The 21,244-nt window shown below is 51.3% G+C and overlaps 9 protein-coding genes across 9 annotated transcripts; 3 read left to right on the top strand and 6 right to left on the bottom strand.

Annotated features, from left to right (window-relative positions):
* Window positions 1–284: 284 nt before the first annotated feature.
* BO85DRAFT_359933 (hydrophobin family protein) lies at window positions 285–883 on the bottom strand (the record flags this gene model as incomplete). The annotated part of the gene is made up of 3 exons (XM_025655530.1): window positions 285–341; window positions 391–479; window positions 529–883. 3 exons carry the CDS (start codon window positions 881–883, stop codon window positions 285–287), a joined length of 501 nt encoding a protein of 166 aa, XP_025520903.1.
* A 3,415-nt stretch (window positions 884–4,298) lies between these two features.
* Window positions 4,299–5,462, top strand: BO85DRAFT_444313 (WW domain-containing protein). The gene has a single exon (XM_025658988.1). It carries the CDS (start codon window positions 4,407–4,409, stop codon window positions 5,286–5,288), a length of 882 nt encoding a protein of 293 aa, XP_025520902.1. The 5' UTR covers window positions 4,299–4,406; the 3' UTR covers window positions 5,289–5,462.
* A 169-nt stretch (window positions 5,463–5,631) lies between these two features.
* On the top strand, window positions 5,632–6,974 carry BO85DRAFT_444311 (ankyrin). The gene is made up of 2 exons (XM_025658987.1): window positions 5,632–6,329; window positions 6,428–6,974. The coding sequence occupies exons 1-2, from the start codon at window positions 6,116–6,118 to the stop codon at window positions 6,871–6,873; spliced, it is 660 nt and encodes a 219-aa protein (XP_025520901.1). The 5' UTR covers window positions 5,632–6,115; the 3' UTR covers window positions 6,874–6,974.
* Window positions 6,954–8,932, bottom strand: BO85DRAFT_14256 (putative ceramide glucosyltransferase). The gene is made up of 2 exons (XM_025654082.1): window positions 8,644–8,932; window positions 6,954–8,558 (listed from the first exon to the last, which is right to left on the bottom strand). The coding sequence occupies exons 1-2, from the start codon at window positions 8,790–8,792 to the stop codon at window positions 7,034–7,036; spliced, it is 1,674 nt and encodes a 557-aa protein (XP_025520900.1). The 5' UTR covers window positions 8,793–8,932; the 3' UTR covers window positions 6,954–7,033.
* Window positions 8,933–9,309: 377 nt separating this feature from the next.
* On the bottom strand, window positions 9,310–11,071 carry BO85DRAFT_444309 (H3 histone acetyltransferase RTT109). The gene has a single exon (XM_025658986.1). The coding sequence runs from the start codon at window positions 10,960–10,962 to the stop codon at window positions 9,499–9,501; it is 1,464 nt and encodes a 487-aa protein (XP_025520899.1). The 5' UTR covers window positions 10,963–11,071; the 3' UTR covers window positions 9,310–9,498.
* Window positions 11,072–11,702: 631 nt separating this feature from the next.
* BO85DRAFT_410447 (uncharacterized protein) lies at window positions 11,703–13,443 on the bottom strand. The gene is made up of 6 exons (XM_025657482.1): window positions 13,166–13,443; window positions 13,033–13,052; window positions 12,933–12,964; window positions 12,811–12,872; window positions 12,631–12,755; window positions 11,703–12,570 (listed from the first exon to the last, which is right to left on the bottom strand). Exons 1-6 carry the CDS (start codon window positions 13,325–13,327, stop codon window positions 12,030–12,032), a joined length of 942 nt encoding a protein of 313 aa, XP_025520898.1. The 5' UTR covers window positions 13,328–13,443; the 3' UTR covers window positions 11,703–12,029.
* Window positions 13,444–13,725: 282 nt separating this feature from the next.
* Window positions 13,726–17,199, bottom strand: BO85DRAFT_515552 (Hid1 family protein). Its single transcript, XM_025664790.1, has 8 exons — window positions 16,961–17,199; window positions 16,273–16,891; window positions 16,126–16,223; window positions 15,824–16,066; window positions 15,417–15,770; window positions 15,122–15,365; window positions 14,560–15,074; window positions 13,726–14,497 (listed from the first exon to the last, which is right to left on the bottom strand). Exons 1-8 carry the CDS (start codon window positions 17,054–17,056, stop codon window positions 13,985–13,987), a joined length of 2,682 nt encoding a protein of 893 aa, XP_025520897.1. The 5' UTR covers window positions 17,057–17,199; the 3' UTR covers window positions 13,726–13,984.
* A 159-nt stretch (window positions 17,200–17,358) lies between these two features.
* Window positions 17,359–18,798, bottom strand: BO85DRAFT_515551 (nuclear pore complex component). The gene is made up of 3 exons (XM_025664789.1): window positions 18,616–18,798; window positions 18,284–18,552; window positions 17,359–18,217 (listed from the first exon to the last, which is right to left on the bottom strand). Exons 2-3 carry the CDS (start codon window positions 18,502–18,504, stop codon window positions 17,554–17,556), a joined length of 885 nt encoding a protein of 294 aa, XP_025520896.1. The 5' UTR covers window positions 18,505–18,552; window positions 18,616–18,798; the 3' UTR covers window positions 17,359–17,553.
* Window positions 18,799–18,975: 177 nt separating this feature from the next.
* Window positions 18,976–21,201, top strand: BO85DRAFT_444305 (uncharacterized protein). The gene is made up of 4 exons (XM_025658985.1): window positions 18,976–19,658; window positions 19,715–20,103; window positions 20,158–20,826; window positions 20,879–21,201. Exons 1-4 carry the CDS (start codon window positions 19,118–19,120, stop codon window positions 20,972–20,974), a joined length of 1,695 nt encoding a protein of 564 aa, XP_025520895.1. The 5' UTR covers window positions 18,976–19,117; the 3' UTR covers window positions 20,975–21,201.
* The last annotated feature ends 43 nt before the right edge of the window (window positions 21,202–21,244 follow it).

Genomic DNA, 21,244 nt, shown 5'->3' with positions numbered 1-21,244 from the left:
TGGTTACTGTGGAAGCACTGGAAAGAATATAGACAGAGTCTAATGCAATTAAGTTTCTATGCAACGAGACCAGCGCCCAAAAGCACCGGCAAATGCACGAAATGCAGTACAAACAAACAGAACAGTCTTTCTCCGAGGTGCCACACGCCACCAAGTTTCTCGCACACGGTCAGACCATGATGTTTCTCGGGCCCGAAGGCCAAGTACTAAATCCAAGGTCCAACCACAAACGATTCCGTTGAGAAGCGTAGCCAAGCCCAAGCATAAGCTCGCCCAAAAGCAGCTTAAACGAGGGAGCCGAGGGCAATGCAGGGAAGACCAAGGCCGATGAGGTCGTCGTCCTATTCCAGTTAGCCTGTGATGATGTAGATGGTATTTGGAAATACTCACGGTGGTAGCGGGAGACGACTGGCAGCAAGCAATGTTCTGCTGGCACTGCTTGCTGATGATGTCCTGGACGGCGATCCCGATGATGGGGACTATGATCATTAGCTTTGGTGATTGATGTTATTGTTGTGAAAGACTTACTCTGGATAGGGAGCTTGGAGCACTCCTGGAAGAGACCAAGACCCTCGGAGCCGGATCCAGTACCAATGAGGTTGGACAGGGTACCAGCGAGGAGACCGCTGTCAACGTTGGTGCTGTCACCAGCGTAGGTGGCCTTGTTGCAGCAGGACAGCTGAGCCTGGTCACCGCACTTGTCTTCGGCCTGCTTGACAGTCATGTCGCCGGGGACGGGGAAGCGAACGTCGCTGTTGCCCTTGTTGCCAGCACCGTTGGCGTTGCCAGGGCCGTTGTCATCCACGGAGGAAGGAGAACCACCGGGCATGGCGACGACGGTGGCAGCGAAAGCAAGAACAGCAGCAGTGATGGAGAACTTCATTGTGACGGTGGGTTTGGAATTGAACGAGAGTTGAAACTCGGAGTTGCTTGTAAAAGAGCGCTTGTCTGGAAAGACTGGACTGTAAGAGAGAGAAAGAAGGCTAATCAACGAATGTGATTGATGCTGATGAAGAGAATCGATTTCCGGGCGACTTTGAACACCCTTATATAGATTTCGGTGGAGGCCTCGAGCTCCTAGCCAAGACGCTGTAAGATGAGTGTTGTGCCTGCGGAAGCCATCCATCCGCACATACACACACTCGACCTGCTTCCCCTTGTGGAATGCGAGATGCAAGGACATCCCTTCTCGTTCCTGACCTCCTATGCCCCAATAGCTGTCATCGTAGCTCAACAGAGTCGGACTCCCTAAGCAGTTGGCATGGATCGACCCCCTGGTCCAAGTCGTGCATGCCCGGCATCAATGCTGTTTCCGCATACCGTGAGATAGCATGACTGGGGTGCATTGCAGGCCAGCCAAGGTCTCATTCCTCCTCGCTTTCCCTGCAGATCCTCATGTATGCGCCTCGGGCAGCTAGCCTTTTCGGCGATTCAAGCTCATGTTTGTATGGCTGGGAGTTGATTCCACAGCCATACTAGGTATCCCTCGTCCAAGATTTACTCTTTGATGCGCCACAAAGTGCCCAATCTCGCTTCTTCCCATATAGCTTCATCTTAATTGGCACACCTAGCCACCGTGCTATGACTAGGCCTGTGCAATGTTGTCCCACCTCACAGCTCGTGCGGTATGCAAGTGACTGCAAGAACACTCGTAAGCTCACAGAGCATATGCAATGGTATGTGCTCCTCTGCAAGGGATTCCTGACAGAAGATCTTTCTCTCAAGCCACCCCAACTACGGATTGTAAGTGGCAACGGAAGTTTCCTCCCCAGGACTCAGAGCCAGCAAGGGGTGTCCAATGAATCCCTGTTAATCTCCGAATTCCAATTTTGTTTCTAGGCATCTTGCCTCCTCTGTAATCTGAGCAGCTGGGTCTAGTCCCTTGGAAGTGCCTACTATAGGTTCCTAGTTCCTTGTTAGCTATTAGGAAGCCCTTGAAGCTGGTATGGTTAGTCGATGGGTCTGAAACAGGTGACGAGGACGGCATCCATCCTACGGTGAGGAGCATTGTTGCACTATAGTCGGGAAGCCATCCCGGGTCAACATGCATCGGAAACGTAGGTATGCGACGTTCGAGGCACTACCTTCGGGGGTATTGTGTGTTGTTTGGTGCGTAGATCATTGCGGTTGAGAGGTTGCTGGGGAAGTTGCAGGAGGAAGCTCGGATGATGCCTCTTTCCCGGGGCACGTGGCGGCCTTGCTGCCTGGACCGGCTCGCCAATTTGTTCCACGTGAAGCTGCATCTCGCATTTGGTGTTTGTGTAACATGAAATATGAGCATCTAGAGCATCGGGTTGTATCTACAAGGTCACTAGCTTCATTACTGTGATTAGATAGCCACCTGTTCAATGCAAAAGAAATCCTGTAATCTTTGCCTGATTAAAGACCGTAGATAGTTGCAAGTAAGCGGTCACTACACACATTGACTAGTGCTAGTAGCACTATTGGGGCATTCCTACTTGAGGTAATATATATATACTATATCATGCTCTCCACTACTTGTGGTAGTACCTAGTAGTATATATCAGGGTAAGTCGATCATACTGTTACCATCAATACTAGCTTCCAATTCACTGACTTCCTTTATTAGTATCTATGTGTAGTCAATAGCATGAGTCCATCTCTCAGTTATCTATAGTTCGTACAATATGAACTCATATAAGCATGTAGACCGACCTCCACCATGCCCTAACCTGAAGCAAATAACAACACCAACACCAGCATACAAACATCCTGATACGGCAATACTACGTGGACCCTAAACACCAAGTCTACCAGGGCAACCGAACTCTGGATTTATAATTATAAAACTACATGCTCTACTCTCCACCGCACGAGAGGTACCTTAATGCAGCATCGCCTCACCCTAAACCATTCTCTAACGCATTCATACTTTTCGATCGTACATGCTACATACATCCATCTAAGTAATAACCTCGTGCCATGGTTCCCTGCAAGATCGCCTCAAAGCCACGCCATCATGCATTGCATCTCGCATGCACAAGATACCAGCCCCCCCCCCACATAAACCAAATAGAACCCATTCCAACAAGATATTTGGAGATCTCGGCCTTGACCGGGTTAAACTCAACATTCATATTCATTCTCTTTAATAAAGCCTATTGTTAGGGAAGTTAACCTTGTAGTAAAGCTAAATCTCCCAAGGATATCTAGCTCCCGTTCTTGGAAGAAAATGCCTTGCCTTTCGCATAATTACAGTAGTCCGTGTGTATCCCTTGATTCGATCTCTACCCGGCCACCTCCCTGCTCTGATCCGGTATAGGATGTGATCGGCACTTGCTGGTCGGGGGTTTTCGGGTTATAGCTTGCTGTGCCTGAGGTATACAGGTGACTTCAAGTGGTGTAGTTTGGTGGATAATAAGTTATATTTTCATCGTAGTGGTGGTGATTAGGTGTTACTTAGCCTCGTTGCGACACATTTCCATAGAGAATAGTTAGTTTGGAGTTCATTGTGGCATATCTGATAAGAACTGAAATTACATTTCAAGTAGTGAGTGCAGTTACTATTCGGGTTTGTGAATATCTTACAATAGCAGATATCAAGAAGCGGTCTATGTAGCTCAACAACTAGTATCTCCCCAATAATGATAATGATAGGTGTAGGCTGTACTTGACATTTCTGCATAGGTGACTGTAACACTGTCATTTCTACATTGCATTACTCCGGGCTTATATAAGATTGGTATATTCAAATCATTGCAGGTAGTTGCTACTTTATGTCGATGGTCTAACTGGGATACACCTGTGAAGTGGTACAACATTGCGTCCTATCAGTTCAGCTATTCGGTTATTGCCTATTCAATGGCTCTGTAGTCACTAGTCAATGCTATTGAACGCTAGCACTAGGTACTTACTATTTTGAGATTATTGAAGTAGTACTACTACTAGTAGTGATATGAACTCGGCATAATGCGAACTAGAAATATATATCACTGGCAATACCCGGTAAATTGACATGAAGTAAGCCCTAGTAAAGCGCACATGGAGCACTACTGGTTTTAGTATCTTGTTTCTCATAGCTACATCCTGTATCTCTACTCAACAGATCATTGCAAATACTACAAGACCTCTACATATAGACAGCGACAATCAATCACACTACTTCTTCAACCAAGTGAATCTACCTCCGCCCCATCCAATCACATACCGAGTATCACATGACCTTATAGAGACATCTAACCCAAACAGGTTAGACTAACTACCTTCAGCAACCCAGCTTAGTCATACCGGCAAATCCAACCTTCCGGGTTCACATCATAAACCCATCGAATGAAGCAGTGAAAGAACCGCAAGCACCCAGAGGACCGTTGACCTCTGCGCTTCTGCAATCCAAACCCGCAAACACCGCTCAGCTAGCAAGAGGGAATTAGCTAATCGCAGGAGAGATGTCCGCGAATCCTTCGACCGACGACAGCCCATCCGCGGCGGGATCTCCGCCCCAGGTCCCGGAGACCCGAGAATCGCAGCAGCACGAGGAGAAGACCCCGACCGCGGAGGAGACAACAACACCCGGCCCTGAAGCCAAGGAAAGAGAAGAAACAGAACAAAACAGCGACAAGGAACCAGGAGAAGAACCAGAGGAGGCAGCAGCAGCAGCAGCAGCAACAGAATCAGAAGCCGCACCCCCGTTACCGGACGAGGTTCCCCCGCCGCTCCCCAACGAAGTACCCCCAGGGGATAATGATAATAAAGACGACGGATGGGAACCCGTCTGGGACCCCACCGCCCAAGCCTATTACTTCTACAATCGCTTCACGGGTATCTCGCAATGGGAGAACCCGCGGGTACCGGACGCGACAGCTAAGGCGGATGACAACACCGTCGCGGAGGATGCAGACGCCGCCGCCGGTCCCTCCTCCTCTGCTGCTGCGACCACCGCTGTGGTAGGTGGCTATAATCCCGCCATTCATGGTGATTACGATCCTACGGCGCCTTATGCGCAGCAGTACGAGCAGCCCAATCAGGTCGCTGTGGGGAAAGGGGCGCTGGACCCGGAACAGGCATATGAGGCGGTGGGCGCGTTCAACCGGTTTACGGGGCGGTGGCAGGCGGCGTCGCAGAATACAGAGTACCACAATGATGAGAATAAGTCGCACCGACAGATGTATGCATTCTTTGATGTGGATGCGGCGGCGAATAGTCATGATGGGCGGAGTCTGCGGGCGGAACGGAGTGCGAAGAAGTTAACTAAGAAGGAGCTGAAAATGTTCAAGGAGAAGAGGAGGGAGAAAAAGGAGGAAAAGAGACGGGCGTGGTTGAGGGATTGAAGCTGGTGCTGGTGCTGGTGCTGGTGCTGCTCGATTGAGCGAGCGCACTTTCTTACTTTGCTTTTCTACTTGAGATACCTATTTCTGTTTGTTGTATGCTTATTGAGGATGCATGGCGTTGATGTAGTTATGGGTGCATGATAGAGCGGAATGTATAGTATATTGCATTTTACACCAGCTAACCTAGTAATTGCTTCCACTGTATACTTTGTAGTTTTTTTGCGATAAGAGATGGATAAAGATGGATAAAGATGGGTGAGATCCACCTGGTCACCTGACCGGGCATCATCAAAGTTCTCCGCAGACATTAAGTATTGTCTCGACCACGAAAAGACAGCAGCAGAGACGCTTGACGATTCACGCATATCGCTGAAGGTAAGACTGACCGTTCCTTTTTGTTCTCTGCGTTAGCAGTTCGTTTTCTTTTCTTGAGCCTGTTTCAAACTTGATGGAGGGGCATTTCATGTGATGAGGGGCAATACTTTTTTTTGCAGCAGAAGATGGAGAAGAAGAGATCAGCGCTGTCTACTTCACAAGACACTATGCAGAATTGGAGCAGCCAGAAGCGCTTCCTTCACAGGTTGAGACTCGTTCAAGCCGATCTGTTTGCCGTCTCTCCCATATACAACCAGGGAGAGTAGCTGGAGGATATCAACTGTTATCAAATACCCCTCCATCCATGCATCCCACTTCAACACCACAAACTCCAAACTCCCACATGGACCCAAAGCTAACACAAACCAGACACTAAAACACAAGATACCCCCTACCGCAATTCCAAACCCCCCAAACCACATCGACATCAACACCAACAAAACCCATCCAAAATGGTCACCCTAACCCCCGACACAATCGACGACCTAATCTACTCCGCGCGCGCCGGCGAGCTCCAAGACCTTCAAACGGACCTAACCACCCTAGCAACCCAGACCTCCACGACCCCGGCACACATCATCGCCGCAGCAATCGACACGGCTCCCCAAGAAGAAGGTGGAAGTGGGTCGAGTCTGCTGCATTATCCTGCTGCGAATGGGAACCTAGGTACGTCCATCCATCCATCCCCTTCCCTCCTTCTTCCCCGGGATATAATTGTGTCTGCGACACACACAAACCCATATACTAATGTTGAATGTGTATAGAAATCCTAACCTACCTCCTCACCACCCTAACCACCCTCCCCAGCCGACCAGAAATCACCAAAGTGCTCAACCACCGGAACTACTCAGGAAACACGCCTTTGCACTGGGCGGCGCTGAACACGCATCTGGAGTGTGTGAAGGCGCTGGTAGAGGCGGGTGCGGATGTCGGGGTGAAGAATGATGCGGGGCTGGATGCGGTGTTTTTGGCGGAGCGGGCGGATTGGAAGACTCAGGAGGATGGAGCGGATGACGAGGATGAGGAGGTTGAGGTGGAGATTGGTGGCGAGGGTGGAGAGCAGAAACAGGATGCTGGGGAGATGACGAGGGGGAGACAGGTTGTCGAGTGGTTGTTGAGTTCGGAGAAGGCGGCGGAGTCGTTGGAGAAGGCTGCTAGTAAGGATAAGGATGAGAAGGAGGAGGGGGAGAAGATGGATACGACGAATTAATTTCTGTTTACGATATATAATGATGATGAATAGGTGGAGGAGGTTTCGTTGGTATAGTATAGACTTGCATCATACATAAAAAGTTCATTGCGCTCTTGGTCTTTCGTGGTCTGGTCTTTCTTCTAGTTTACAAATATTGTATACAGTAAGTGGTATGAGGTTAGTCTCGCCGGGCTTTAGATGACGACGAGCTGGATCGTGAAGATGATGTCCCCTTCATTGCGAGAGAATCTCCTCCAATCTCCCGCACTTTCATATCCAAACCCACGCGGAACTGTCGATCCCGCCAGATCACCGTCACGCCGCCATACACTGCCCACAGCCAGATCGGAAACGCCAGCATCTCCCGGCCCAGCCAGGCCGTGAACCACGCCCGGAAGGGCCGCCGCGTTACGCCTCGGGGCGGCCGCGCGAACGACGGCGTGTCTTCGTCCAGTTCCACCGTCTTGCCGCTGTGCAGCATGATGTACACGGTCCAGTCGATGAGAATCCACGTCACTATGCTCAGGCAGAAGAAGCCCCAGAATGCAGTCCAGGTGGATAGTGCCTCTGCAATGGCATACCCTTGTTCTCCGAGGTATTGTGCCAGAGCTGTCGTGACACCCCATGCTCCGTAGCAAGAGCATAGAATTGACTCAGTGCCTGGCTCGACCAGCGTCGCGAGGACCACGGTGAACTTGCGCACGCGTAGCCATCGCACTCGGCGAGCCACGTACGCCTGCACGCTCATGTTGGCGACGGGCTGGAAAGCCAGATCTCCGAACACCAGGGCGTGTTTGCCCCAGCGCTCTCCTTGCTCTTTCTCCCCGCGGACCTGTTTTCTCCAAAGCAGGTCTCCGATCAGGTGGTCTTCACAAATGTTGTCGGAGAAGTAGTCGATGCCCGCGTTGCGCCGGTGAGGATCTGCCGGAGACGGCGCAGTGAGGTAGTCGAGATGCGAGCGGCGAAACATGTTCGACTTGCCCACGATGCATGGCGCGATCAAGACGGTGTTGATGGCAGTGTACATCTTCGCATGCGAGGACGACAGGAACAGTTCTTCCAAGCGGCCACCACCGGTCGCCAGCATACCAGCCCCGTGGTCCATGACCATGGCGGTCTCGCTGCTGTCGCGACTGTCATTCCGGTTGGTGTGAGCCTCCAACAGCGCTTCCTGCTCCTCCCTAAGACCAGCGGTTCCCGTCATGTCCACTGCAACTGGCAAGTGGTGCACGAACTTGTATCTCTTCGTCGAGTCGGCACCAGTCCCGCATAGCTTGTCCACCATGCGTCCACAGACCCCCCTGCCTACCCACGCGTTGCAGTCGATAATCCAGACAATATCCCCTTCGGCTTCACGGTAGGCACGACTCATGTTCCGAATCTTGGGGTTGGGCCCCAAGTCGTAGGCGGGGACGTGGCCCGGCTGGAGTAACGGGTCATCGTCTTCGACGTAAAGTCGTACATCAAACTGCGAAAAGTCCGACACCAGTTTCTGGAGGATAGGATAGGCAGGATCACTGCGGGAGGACACGCAGAAGCAAACAGTCAGCTTATCGCGAGGGTAGTCCTGTCGAAAAGTCGAAGCCAGGCACTCGTAGAGATGGGGTTCGAGACCCTTCACCGGTCGGATCGCGGTGACGTGGGGGGCGTTCGAAGCCGATGCGGATGAAGATTTCCGGGGTTTCCTCAAATAAAAGCGCCATCTGATGGGAATAACAGGTGGGAAGTCAGTAAAGATGCCAAGCCTGATCGAGATGGGTTGGAGAGGAAACAGAAAGGTAGAGTTACAGCTGTAAGTAACCCAGCATGCAGACAGCCACCACGACGGTATACCAAATCAATCCCACCCAACCGGCCGCGACAGCCCACTGCCAACCGCCATGGTTGATGGCTGGTTTAGCATCGGGGGGTTGCGAACGCGACTGAGGCTCTAACATAGGCGGACACAGCGAGAGGCGGAGATCTGGCAGTAGGCAGAACAGGACGATGAGGACATTCTAGGGAAAGACGCAGACAAGCCAGCAGGCAGTGAGACGAAAGACGAAGTGGAGAGAACGAGAGAAATGCGGTCGGGGCCACAAGTCGTATTCGTTGCTTTTTTTCCTCGACTGGGGAGCGACGGCCACGCAAACCGTCAAGCTGCAGCGACAGACAGACGGTAGACAAGCAATGAACCGTCGAGCCGAAGGACACTAGTGTTCCAGTCGGATCCAGCGGATGGTTGGCTCGGGCGCTGCTGGTGGGTTTCACCGGCGAGGTTTTGCGCTGTTCATCTTTAGTTGGTTTAGTTTGAAACCGGCGGATGCTCGGATGCAGCCGCACTGCCTCCTCCGCGGCCTCAGGCACAGTTCTACTATAAAACATTATATTTCACTGCCTGCTTGGATGCCGTGGCTCCACGCTTAATTATCTAGTCCATCGAACCTGTCGGAAGAGTGTTCAACCGGTCATATGGTCAGTAAATAAGTAAATATGATATAAAATGAAAGTCCCAAATATTGTCCTATTATACAAAATGCAAATCCATCCATCGCCAAATGCCTACCCAATTCCGACTCCGCATATGCAATTTACATGAGCTCGTCGGTAACCCCAAAAGAATACAATTAGAAAACTAGCCAAACCGACACGAGTAGGGTCTGTTTACGTCTTCTTCTTCTTCCGGATCAAGTTGGCTTGGAGAACGTTGACAGCCGGCGATGGATCCGACCCAGAAGATGCCGGAGGAGCCGGGGTTGATGCTCCAGCATTACCATCCTCATCAGCAGTTTTGCTGTTCTGCTCAACCTCGGCATCGGGCTTCTTGCGCTTGCGAACAAGTCCGGTGGTCATGAGCGTGTTCACCTCCACAGGTTTCTGGGAAGATTCATCCTTCGTGTTTCGTCCCACCACCAGCTGTCCGACCCAGAGTTGATCTGCGAGGGAGGCTACCTTTTCACCCCATGCCTTTGTGCTAGCAATTGAGGCCTCCACAGTATCAAAATCTTGATCGAGCAGGAAGTTGATCGCCGTTTTGTAGTCTGCTTCACTCAGAACCGCATGTCCTCGCCCAGCTTCAGGCCAATGAAAGGCATCTGCATCCGAGGGCTGCGGGGCCTGAGTTTTAGCTTCAGATGGTATAGCAGCTGGCTGGATTGCTGGAGTAGAAGTAGATCCACCCGTAGGGTCTGATGACAATTGCTTATCATGGCCTGTTGTCGTAGAATGCTCTGGAGCGGATGCAGCATCACTCGCCGGCTTTGTACTTGTCACACTTTCGCCAGACATCACCTGGGACACATGGTCCGTCAGGCTCTTGGAGTCGCCAAGGACAGACCGAGAACTGGTCATCTGTACCGAGTTCACAAGTCCCGGAGGATTGATAACAAGCCACAAGAACCCAACCAGTCGTCCAGCCGAGCATTCTTGTCGGAACGACATCATCTCCCAGAACTGGTCCAGAGACCTGACGCTTCGCCACTGACCGGCACTTTCTGCGGATACTGCACCCTCCGCTTCCTGCTTCGGAAGCTCATCATCCAAGTCCTCCAAGAAGCGTGTTTTGGGGTCATCCGGAAACCGGGGAACCAAGCAACGCGGGGGTGCCTTGGGATTGTCACACAATTGGTGCACAGGATAGCTAGTGAGCCATCTTGGACGGTCCTTGTCGTCCGATTTGGCCAAAGGAGGAAAGAAGCCCCTGGTTTCGAACCGATCACATCCCGGGACGATCAGGAACGCGGTTGCTGAGCTTTTGGCCGACTCCGTCTGATGGTCCTGGGCCCCTTTATCCTGCGAACCGGACTCCGGCTCATACTCGCGCAAGATGGGGTCGACGACGCGACACCACCATTTGATCAGGCCGCGGTCATCTAGGACATGTTTCTGGGGGTTGTCAATGCTGCCGGGGAAGAGATACTGGTTTTGCGCCCGGGCAAATAGCGAGACTAGCAGTCTGACACCCGGTCTCTGATGAGTTTTGACCAAAAAGGAGAGAAAGGTGTGAGAGATGCGCCGGAGAATGGAAACCTTGGGCGCATTGGGCAGGAGATGAAGGTAGCCGGTGGAGTCGGCCTTGGAAACGAAGATGGTGGTCAGGTGCGCAGTGCTGTACACCAGCACCTCCATGCCAAAGACAATCACCTCCGCGCCATCTTTCTCCTCTAAATTGACCGAGGCCGACAGAAAGTGGTTTTCGCAAAAGGTCGGTTCCGGCGTCTCCCCGGGAGGCGCGGCGAAGAGCGCGGTTGAAGGGGAGGGAGTCGAGGAGACATGGCGAATGGTGAGCTGGACGGGGACCGGCAGCCCTTCGGCCAGCAGCTCGCCCAATTCTACATCAACCTGAGACATCGCGGATGGTGGCTTCCGCAGATGAAGGCCAGTGGATTTGTCCAGCGAGCGCCTGTGGCGTTCTCCAAGTGCCTTTTTCTTTCTTTCTTTCCTTCTTGTTCCTTCCCCCCCCCCCCCCCCCCCCCCTCAGACGCGTTCCATTTCACGGGCGATCACGTGCCGGTAATCTGACGGCCTCTCTTTGCAATCCCCGCGTCTGCAATGTGCTGCTTATACTTATTTAAATCGATCAATTGGATAGCTTTATAACATGATAAGAAGTACTAAATGTTTTTATTCTATCAAAGTCAGTGAAAAAGTCAGTCGTTGTTCGATCAAGTGTAATTCACTACTGCGCTGTTCCGAATTAACATACTGCCTCTACCAAGGATCCGCACAAGAACCACTATATCTATACAGACTTTGGGGGAAACATTATCTACCACCGATAAAATACGAGGGGAATGAGATACATTCGGTATATACTTAACACCATCCACTGTACTAAAGTGTCGGGTTAACGATTGTCACCATAGGAAGCAATGGCCTCAAAGTCACACTCTGCAGAACGACACACTGCCCCCATCTGTGCCCTACTCGTCATGCAAGTCAGAGTCAAGATCCCCAACTATGAACAAAGTAGTACTATGCTAGCAATCTAATTCATGTAAAAGCATTGACCGTCGCTTGAACAGGAAGCTTTGCTATTCCCTAGCAATAAGAATGATAGTCACGGTCGTAGCCCTTATCTGTACCTTCCTTTCTGTTAATAGTAGTATCTGCCCAATATGTGATAACATCATCTTCAGTCTAAGCCGACAACCCAACCCTAACTACACAGTAACTATACCAAGCAACAAATCCACTCAAAAATACTCCACCACAGCATCCAAATCATCCGCATTCAACAACCCAACCCCCTCCTCCAACAACGTCCTCCAGACAAAATTTCTAGTCCGGATCGGATAATACGGCGTGCCCCAATACCTAGCACCAATGCCCCTCTCCTCCGCAGTCTGAATCTGCTCCCTCAGTGCCTTGATCTGTTTATCGCTGAGCTTCTCACCCTTGACGGGTCCCACGGCAGCCGCGAAATTTGTCGATGCTATGGGCGAAATGAGATCCGTGATATCGGCGTACTCAGGTTCAGCTAGTGCCTCGAGTGGCGCATCGTAGAAGTAGTCCCGGTCTGCGACGGGCCCGACCATGTCGAGCGGGGTGTTGCCGGTGCCAATGACGGTGACGGGGCCCGTGGTGATAGTGCTGTTGTCCTTAAGAGTGGTGAGGTAGCCCTGGTCGCGGAGAGGTTGGAGAGCGGAGATCACGGCATTGAGGGTCTCCGGGCCGGAGGTTTTGAGGTCGATGAAGAAGTAGAGTGTTTGGGAAGTGGAGGTGTCGAAGACGCCGCTGTTGGTGCTGTTAATTGCCTGCTTCTGGATGGAGTGAAAGGTGTTATAGGTGACTTACTTGTTGGTTGGGGTTGTTACGAATGGGCTACTGGGATTCTGGAGTTTAAGCACATCCAGGATTGGGTTAATGTAGAGGGATTCAAGGGTCCGGTCTTTCGTCAGGGAGGATTCGTCGTGACCAACCTGTATTGCTCTGTTAGACTCGGTTCATGAGCAGGGGATATACGTGTAGACTGACATAGAGGGTGTCGTTATATAGCCATACGTCGGCTTCTGTAGAAATGCATCCTTTGGATAGGCCTTTGGTAGAAGTGATCGGTTAGCTATGCTCATTGGCTATGCTAACAGTGCCGTGCCTACCAGTGTAGAAAGGTATATCTCTCCAATAGTCACTGTCATGGAGATTAGCCAAGGGTCACGATATGGGACTTGTAAAACTACTATTAGGCAATGAACTTACTTATGCGAGTGAACTGGGATCTGATAATGGAGCAATAAGCTTCAACTCAAATTATATGAAAGAAATATCATGATTGAAGTAGGAACAGCATCATTTTTCAAGCTGATACCCCACCATCCAAGGGAGTACTCACAGGCATTATACCCCTAGTAAAATCCGTGGGATAGCCATAATCATTGCTGCCATGCGTGTTCTTCAATACGCTTTGGAGCTCCGTGGATCCTCCGGCGGCCAGTCTCGGATCGCCGAGCAGGAACGCGGACGCCGCGACAGCAAGCGATCGGGTGTGTACCATGGTCTAGAGAGGGTTGTAGAGTACCAAGTCAATGAGTACAAGTAATAAGGATAGTCGTTATTCAAGATGACAATGAACAAATAATAAGAATATTTCCTAAGATGTCGGAGTCGGTCTCTTTCGTTGTTGCTGAGGATGAGAGACAAATAAAGGGAGGTCAGCCAATCGCGGCCTCACGTGGCGGCCAGTGACTCCCATGGGATGTAGGTGGAAAACACGAGCAACCACCGAGATCTTAACGGAGCAAATTGATAGCTTCTATTTTCAAGACAGAGGGTTGAATGTACGTATTCGATCCACCTAGATCTCAAGATAATAGTTGTCTGGTTGGCAGGTGTAAAAGGTGGTGGTAGGGAGCGGTGGCAGTGGACCAGGTCATGCCTGACTACAGTTGAAATGTCTCAAAATAGCATTCAATTCGACATGAACAAGTTACTTGATACTACAACAACATACATACAAAGCGAAAGGACAAATGAACTTCCACCTCACGCTGGCTTTCTAAAGTAAACTGAACCGCACACAAACCAGCCCATCTGCGAGACGCCGGGAAGGTATCATTCAAACATAAGAATCATTAGAAGAAAAGCTAACATAAGTAATGACACGAACCATAGCCCAGCAAACCAAAGCTGCCAGAAGTCCGGCATAGCAGCCTCACACCTCCCGAATCGACGGCGGCCGAGAGCTAGTTTGAGACTCCTGTGTGCTGCTCCGCCGGAAGCTCAGGTTCCCGATGCGTTGAACCAAGTTGCTTCCTACGGCATCCACAGCTCCCTTGGGCGCAAGTAACGTGGGCCCTTGCGCTGCCGCCTCCTGGACCTTGAACAGCTTGATGTTGGTTCCATTCCAAACTCCAACCGTGCCCGGCGTAGCGCCCGAGGCGGTGCCAACCACCATTTCGCTCGAGAAGATGAATCCCCAGAGCAGAGATTCGTACCAGCCCATTGAAAGGGCGGACCACTCAAACGAGTGGACGCGGACCGGCGATGGCTCCGAAACAATCGTATGGATTGCGGGATCTTCCAAGAACGACGGGAGGTTGCTAATCAAGGTTCGAGCTTCAGGGCTTGAAGCGGATCGGAATGCAGCCTCAGGGACGTGAGGAGCAATGGCGGAGACTATCGTGAGAATGGTATGAAGTGGCAGTTCGGCCAACCAGGATTCGAGCTACAAAAAGAATTCACTGTTAGTGGTGTAATACGGGAATTGAGGTAACGAAAGGCACTTACCCATGCTGTAGTCGGCGTGAAACCACTGGAAGATGTCGGAAACGCCGCCGAAAGACTAATCTGGCTAGTCATGCTGTTCTGTCGCGAGAAGGACGGCTGTCCAGCAGGCATCTTGCCTCGTGCCTTCTCAGACATGCCGCGCAGCTGAAGGGGAACGCTTTCTTCAATGACAGAGGAAATCGATGGTCGACGAGAAGTCTGTACTGATGGCGAATCCTGCGCCGGTGTGTCGCGTCCCTCTCCTTCATCATCCGAATCCTCGTCTCCGCCAATGGCAAAAGGACTATTCTCTTCTGGTATGCGGCCCAATGGAGACCGCGTGTCTGAAGGCACCGGAGGTTCTTCCTCAGTGGGAGAAAGAACGGGACTGCACACAAATTCATGCGAACCGCTTGAAGACTTTCTTCGCTCATTCTGGCGTTCTATCTCTTGTTGCCCGCTCTCCAGAGTGAATTCTCGCACTGCCTCAAAACGCTTTCTATACTTTAGAATAGCATATACCAGGAAAGGATTTTCTAAGCGAGTTAGCATGTTGTCTCAGAGGTTGCAACAAATGACCTACTGGTAAATTGATGTTCGAAGATTGAGTTGATAGACTCGAGGACCGAGGAAAGAAGGGAGTGATTCGTCTCGTTAGCCAGAAGGAAGCTGGGCGCTGACATGGATGAGAAGAGCTGCAGCAACTTCGAGCACGAGCTTGGAGAAAGATGTTCGACATGCGGGGCAATGTTGTTGATGATAGCAAGAAGCGCAGGGTATACTGTGTTCAGCTTTCCTTTGCTGGCAGTGATCAAAGTGTGAATGGACTACACCACTGTCAGTTCATGCCACTAGTTTTCGAACCGTGAGCGACAAACCATGATCAAAAAATCAGCATAGGATCCCCGGAAGCCAGGAATACGGATGCTCTGAGGGAGAGTCTCTTGAGCCTCGAACTTTGTGTTTAAGCTCTGGCCAAAATTGGGTTCCACGCTCATTGTCTGCATGATGAAGATGCACATTCTAACCACGCCCTGCTTAGAAGGGTCGGATTTATACTCGATAGCATAAAATATACAGAGAATGACAAAGTCGTGCGAGCGGTTCGAGTCGATGATGAAGGACCGGAATCGCTTGTTGCATTGCAACGCCTCCCAGAATAAGACGAGCATCTCAGGAGCCCATTTGACCGATCTCTGACTACCCGGAAGATAAGAGTTGGTCGCTTGCATCTGTTCACTAGCGAGTTAGCAGAGCAACTGGGTAGAGATAGGGGCAAACTGACCGGCTGATTCAAGATTCGGGTCATGCCATCAGTAAGGAATTGGAAGTCTTGCGGCCGATGTAATCTGCCAAAGTAGTGCCGATAATAGTTTTTCGGCGGCGCTCCGCGACCATCTTCTGGTACTGGATATAGAAGGAGCACGAGGAGAAACTGCAGACAATAGATGACCAATATCTGCTTGGGGTCTTTCCAGACAACATGATCATAGGGCACCCTCCATGAAGCAGGATTGTACTTGATAGCCTGTCGTAGCTTCGTTAGCACCACCCACACCCTTACAACCGCGTGTTATCAGAACGTACAGTGTTTAGTAGTGAGCAAAGTAGAGTTAAAACCACCTGCTTGTCCGAGCAAGTCGTCATGTACGTGATAGCCTTGACGCCTTGCACAGGAAGTAGACCTTCGATAGTCAGCAAGTAGCTCCCAGCAAAGCGAAGACGATAACTCACTAGACGGCATGTACATCGCTTTCCCCGTCAAGGTAAGCAATAATCGTAGGATCTCGCAGCGGTTGTTCTCCAGCTCTTTTGTAGATCCCATTGACGTATTGCAACCCACACCACTCTGCCAGATCGAGTACGACACTTTGGTCTTCGCGGTGGGCAGCGGTGGGATCGTGAAGTTGGTGTAGAAAAGAAGCTCCAGCAGATTGTCGATCAACTCCTCAGCTAAAGGTTTCGCATCTTCAAAACCCGTCGATCGCGGGGCTGTCTGGTCTGGGTCCTCCGCCTGCGCTTCATCGAAAAGTACTTCCGCAGCCACCTGCGCCTCTCTGGTCCTCTTCTTGCGACGAGCCCAGAAAAATTTCTCCTCCCATTCCTCTAGGTGTTCAGCCTCGTAGACAAAGGGAAGGAGGCGGGTGAGGATGCGGATACAATTGAGCGCATCGCGGTCGGGGGCGAGTTCGGGGTCAGGGAAAGATGGATGATTTTTTAATACGGTGAGACGTGAGGTGACTGAGAGCAAGAGAGTTTCAAAGTTGGATAAGGCATGATCGCGAGTTCGTCGTATATCGGCAGGTGTGAACAGGCTGAAGACGTCCTCTGAGGACTCTGGGAGCTCCCAGAACTACACGAATCGGTCAGTAAGCCACTTCGGCGTCACAGAAAAGCTGGAGCAAGAAAAAGGAAGGCAAACCCTGGCCCAATAGGGATCATCCGCAGGAATGTCCTTCTCCTCTGAAAGACGGAAGATGCCCTGCTTGAAGACGAGCTTGGACTCCGAAGCTCCCATGGTGAAGTCTCCAGCGAAGATCACGGAATTATTGACCTCATGCAGTAAAGCAGCACTAGGATCTCAGGAAGAATGTCCGGTACGAGGGTAATCCTCGAGGGTGATTTGCTTGGGACGTAAGCCCAATAGTTTGAGGCCGCGTGTGAATGAATGAACTTGTGGCATGTTGGCGGTCTTGGGGTCAATGCCTTGGAAGCGGGAACTAGGCCCGCGGAGACCCGGAGGATCGACTGGGGAACGAACCTCAGCTGAATCTAACACACCGTCTCCTATTTGAAAGTACGCCGCGATTGAATGGCAGTCTCTCGGAGATTACTCGAGATTATTCTTAGGAAACGGACCCTTTCTAAAAGTACATCATGCAACATGCAACATCATAACAAAATACGGCCTAAAAAGGTATTTCCGAAGCACCCCGCTAGAAAACCCACGAGTTTACATAAATCGTCTCTTATTCTTCCCTGAGACCAAAAACAAGACCAATAATCTGGTCCAAATCAAAGGCTACCATTGCTTGCTGACAGGCGCCGGCTCCGCTCATACAGCCACTTGTTGCTCAAACCCAGGCTCACACGCTTGCCACCCACCGGTGAAGGAGTCGCGGGCGCAATGCTGGACATACCGGAAAATGTCGACATGGTCGATTCTCTGAATGTGGATGTAGAGTCTTTGAACGTAGACTCCTTAAAAGAAGATTCTTTGAAAGGCGAAAAGGATGAGCTGCGCCCGAGCGGAGACGAAGATCCAAAGCTCGGCCTCCGCCCGCTTTCCTTGCTCCCATTTGTAACCACTTTGTGCAATAACGGGCTTGGAGAGGGCGAGAAAGAAGGTCCTGACGATAGCCTGTGCCCGGAAGCGCCAGCGCTTGCTGACAAGGGGGACCCGGATCTGCTAGCTGGGCTGGCGTTCCGAGACGCAGAAAGTCGGTACCTAGGCGGAGTAACGTAGGTCGTGCCCGGAGTAAACGACTGTGTGGCGGAGGGATCCAGTCCCAAAAGCGAGCGTTGTGTAGGGGTCAATGGAATATCGGAGAAGTTGTCCTTCGGGCGGAAAAGCGGGTACAATGCAACCAGGATGTTCAGAGCAAAGATGACTCGTAGGACTAGCAATGAAAGATCGGGGTATGTAGAGACCGAGCCAAATTTCTGAAGCCAAAGCAAACTGTTGCGACGCTGGTTAGAAGGCCCCTGGAACCGCACACCGGATGCGCCTGCTAGCAGCACTCACTATGACTTGATGGTGTCTCCAAACACCCACGTCGCAAACAAAGCGGCTGTGTTCCACACAAGCCTATTTATATTGCGATCTCCGAATGTACCAGCATTCTGTCGACGGACGACCTCGTTCAGATGAGGATGACGCCACTTCCCAGGCGTCTGAGAGCCATCAGGCGTCGCTGCAGGTGCAGGTGCAGCTTTCGGGGTAGAAGGAGGGGCAGGGGACGCCATTGACTTATATTTAAAATGGGGATAGTGTACGCTTGGATGAAGATGACACTACACCGTGTCAGTATGGCATCTTGTTACAGAGATGGGCAAAGGAGGAGCATGATCACTTACCTGAAATAGGAAAATTGCCGTTGGACTTACCTGTGGTTAAATCAATTGCAAATTGGAAATACGCGTGTCCTACCACATCGGTGACTATGGGATCTCTGGTTGACGGATTACAATGAGGGTCCCGACAGGATCATGGTCACAGGGGAGGGGCAGGCAGGAGTCGGGACAGAGTGAATGTGAACGGGGCAGCGACTGATTGTTTTGATGATAAGTGCGCCGGTAAGGGTCACTGGCAACCACAAGCGCCTTTGGCGCGAAGTTTTCAGCCAACCCGAATCGGGAGCTTTCAGCGGCACTAGTCAGCTTAGGCGCCGCGGCTCCCCACATCTGGCATCATAGCCATTCTTCCATAAGCCATTAGCCTCAGCCCCGGCTCAGCCCCCTCACGTCACTCACTCTTCCCTCATTCACACTCGATCCATTAAAGAAGAAAGCATTTCTTTCTTTCAATTCGTGTATGGATGCTTGACACTACACACTAGATACACTCGCTCTCTCCATAATGGACTCCAATCCGTCCATCGTGGCCAAGCTCGATGCCTTTGCGGCAGAGCTCCTGGCTGACTGGAACATCTACACTACTTTGATCGCGGGCGGCATTGTCGCCTTCCTCGTCTTCTCCTTCGTCACTTCAAAAGATTCCGATATTCACCCTTTTCTACTCGCTCGCCAGTCGACCGCTTTTCCCGTACGACAGCCCGGTGAAACTGCTCAATACCGCAGTCTCGAGACTCCGCACGGTTTCCCCCTCCGATCCGGACTCAACGTCAAGGACCCCGGCGCTCCGAGATGGACAAGCGGTCGCAAGGGTGATCTGCGCGACATCTGGAAGGCCGCCGTGCGGGGTGCCGTGGGAGAGGACGGCAAGGGCTCTGGTAAACAAGGAAAGATCTATACTGTGCTCGGCAGGAAAGCAATCGAGCATTCCTTGGAGCAAGTTACCCAAGAAATCAATGTCATTGGAAGTCGTTTGCAGTCCTCCAAGGTGAACACGGTCGCCGTCTGTCTGACAGACTCAGTTGAGCTTCTGGCTTCTATCTTCGGTTCGAAAATCCTTCATCTGTCCACTGGCTCTATTCGTTGCTGACGAGGTCTCTAGCGGGCGCTTTCTATGGTCTCAAGACAATCATCATCCCCCACAACTTGGACGCCGAGTCTCTCTCAAGTCTTCTGAAGGAGTCTGGAGCGGAGGCTCTTATCGCGGAGGCCGGCGCTCTTGACCTATCTCTCGTCGCCAAGGGTAATGATCAGCTCTCACAGGTCATCTGGGTTGCAAAGCTCGGAAGCAGACACATGGACTGGAACGATGTCCCCGAAGATGTCAAGGGTACTCTGGAGGTTCGTGTCTGGCACGAGCTGGTTGAAGAAAAGAAGGACCTTACCGGTCTTGATGTTCCCAGCTGGGACCCCAGTACTCCGGCGCCTTCCCTCACCACTGTTTGGCCTTCCAAATCGTCCGCAGGCGAGTTCATCGAATATCAATCAGAGGTAGGCAATCTTGTGTCAACACATCCGGCTCGATCGAGCGTTAACATGGAATAGAACTTGATTGCGGGTATTGCTGGAATTATGTTCTCCCTCCCTCGTCCTCAGCGGCTCAACCCCAACGATCTCGTTCTCTCGATTGATTCCCTCTCGCGGTCATACCCTCTGTGCCAAGTCATGGCTGCACTGTACTCGAATGCGTCTGTTGCCCTCAATTCTGTTGCTGGAGAGAGCGTTGACTTTGCTCTCGCCACTGTTGGGCTGTCCCCAACAGTCATTATTGCTTCGTCGCGCACCATGTCTGAATACCACAGCAAGTTCATGAAGCCGCATTCCGGGTTCGTTTCTCTCTTTTCTCGCTGGATTCAGGTGCGAAGCCTGGACTCCGGCTACATGCCCTCGCACGGTTTGCTGAACCAGGTGGCCAACGTCGGGCCTACCGCCGAACTCTCGCTTGATAAGCTGCGTCTGCTGTGCATTTCGCACCGTGTTAATGCCGACCGTGAGGCTCAGCTGGACTATGAGCAACTCGCAGACTTGCGTATCCTCACCGGAGCACGCGTGGTGTACGCTTTGACTGGTCCCGGGGTTGCTGGTGCTGTTTTCCAGACCAATATTTTCGACTATCGCCGCTTCCAAGGCTCGAGCCACTTTGGTGCGCCTCTGAGCAGTGTTGAAGTTGTGTTGACCGGTGGCTCGGGCGATGAGGCAAAAGAAGAGGGCCAGGTAAGCCAGCCAACAGCCATGCACCTTTTTCATCCACTTACCATTTCCTTAGATCACCGTATCCGGTCCTTCTGTCATCTCTGGCAAGACCACCTTGGAAGGACGTGCTCGCATTCGCGATGACAACACCTTTGAACTCCTTCCCTAGTCAAGCTTGACAAGCAAGTCATGAGCGTTTGAGCATATATTCCGGGTTCTTTTATTTTTCTTCCTTGTTGTCAACCCTTTCATCCCTGAACCAACCCATCAGCAAATCACCTCATCACCTGCATCATAACAATTGAACCTTAGCAAGCACAGCTTAGTTTGTCTCAGAAAGAATGAAAGGAAATGGCATCTATCTTCAAATACAGATACAGCTCCGAACGATCCAAAATGGTAATATACAGTAAAAGATAAAATCAGCTGAAAATGGCAA

The sequence above is a fragment of the Aspergillus piperis genome (assembly GCF_003184755.1).
Source record: "Aspergillus piperis CBS 112811 unplaced genomic scaffold BO85scaffold_1, whole genome shotgun sequence".
In the NCBI taxonomy this organism is placed as follows: domain Eukaryota; kingdom Fungi; phylum Ascomycota; class Eurotiomycetes; order Eurotiales; family Aspergillaceae; genus Aspergillus; species Aspergillus piperis.
Note: the sequence above shows the minus strand (reverse complement) of the source record. Positions and strands in the feature narration are given on the sequence as shown.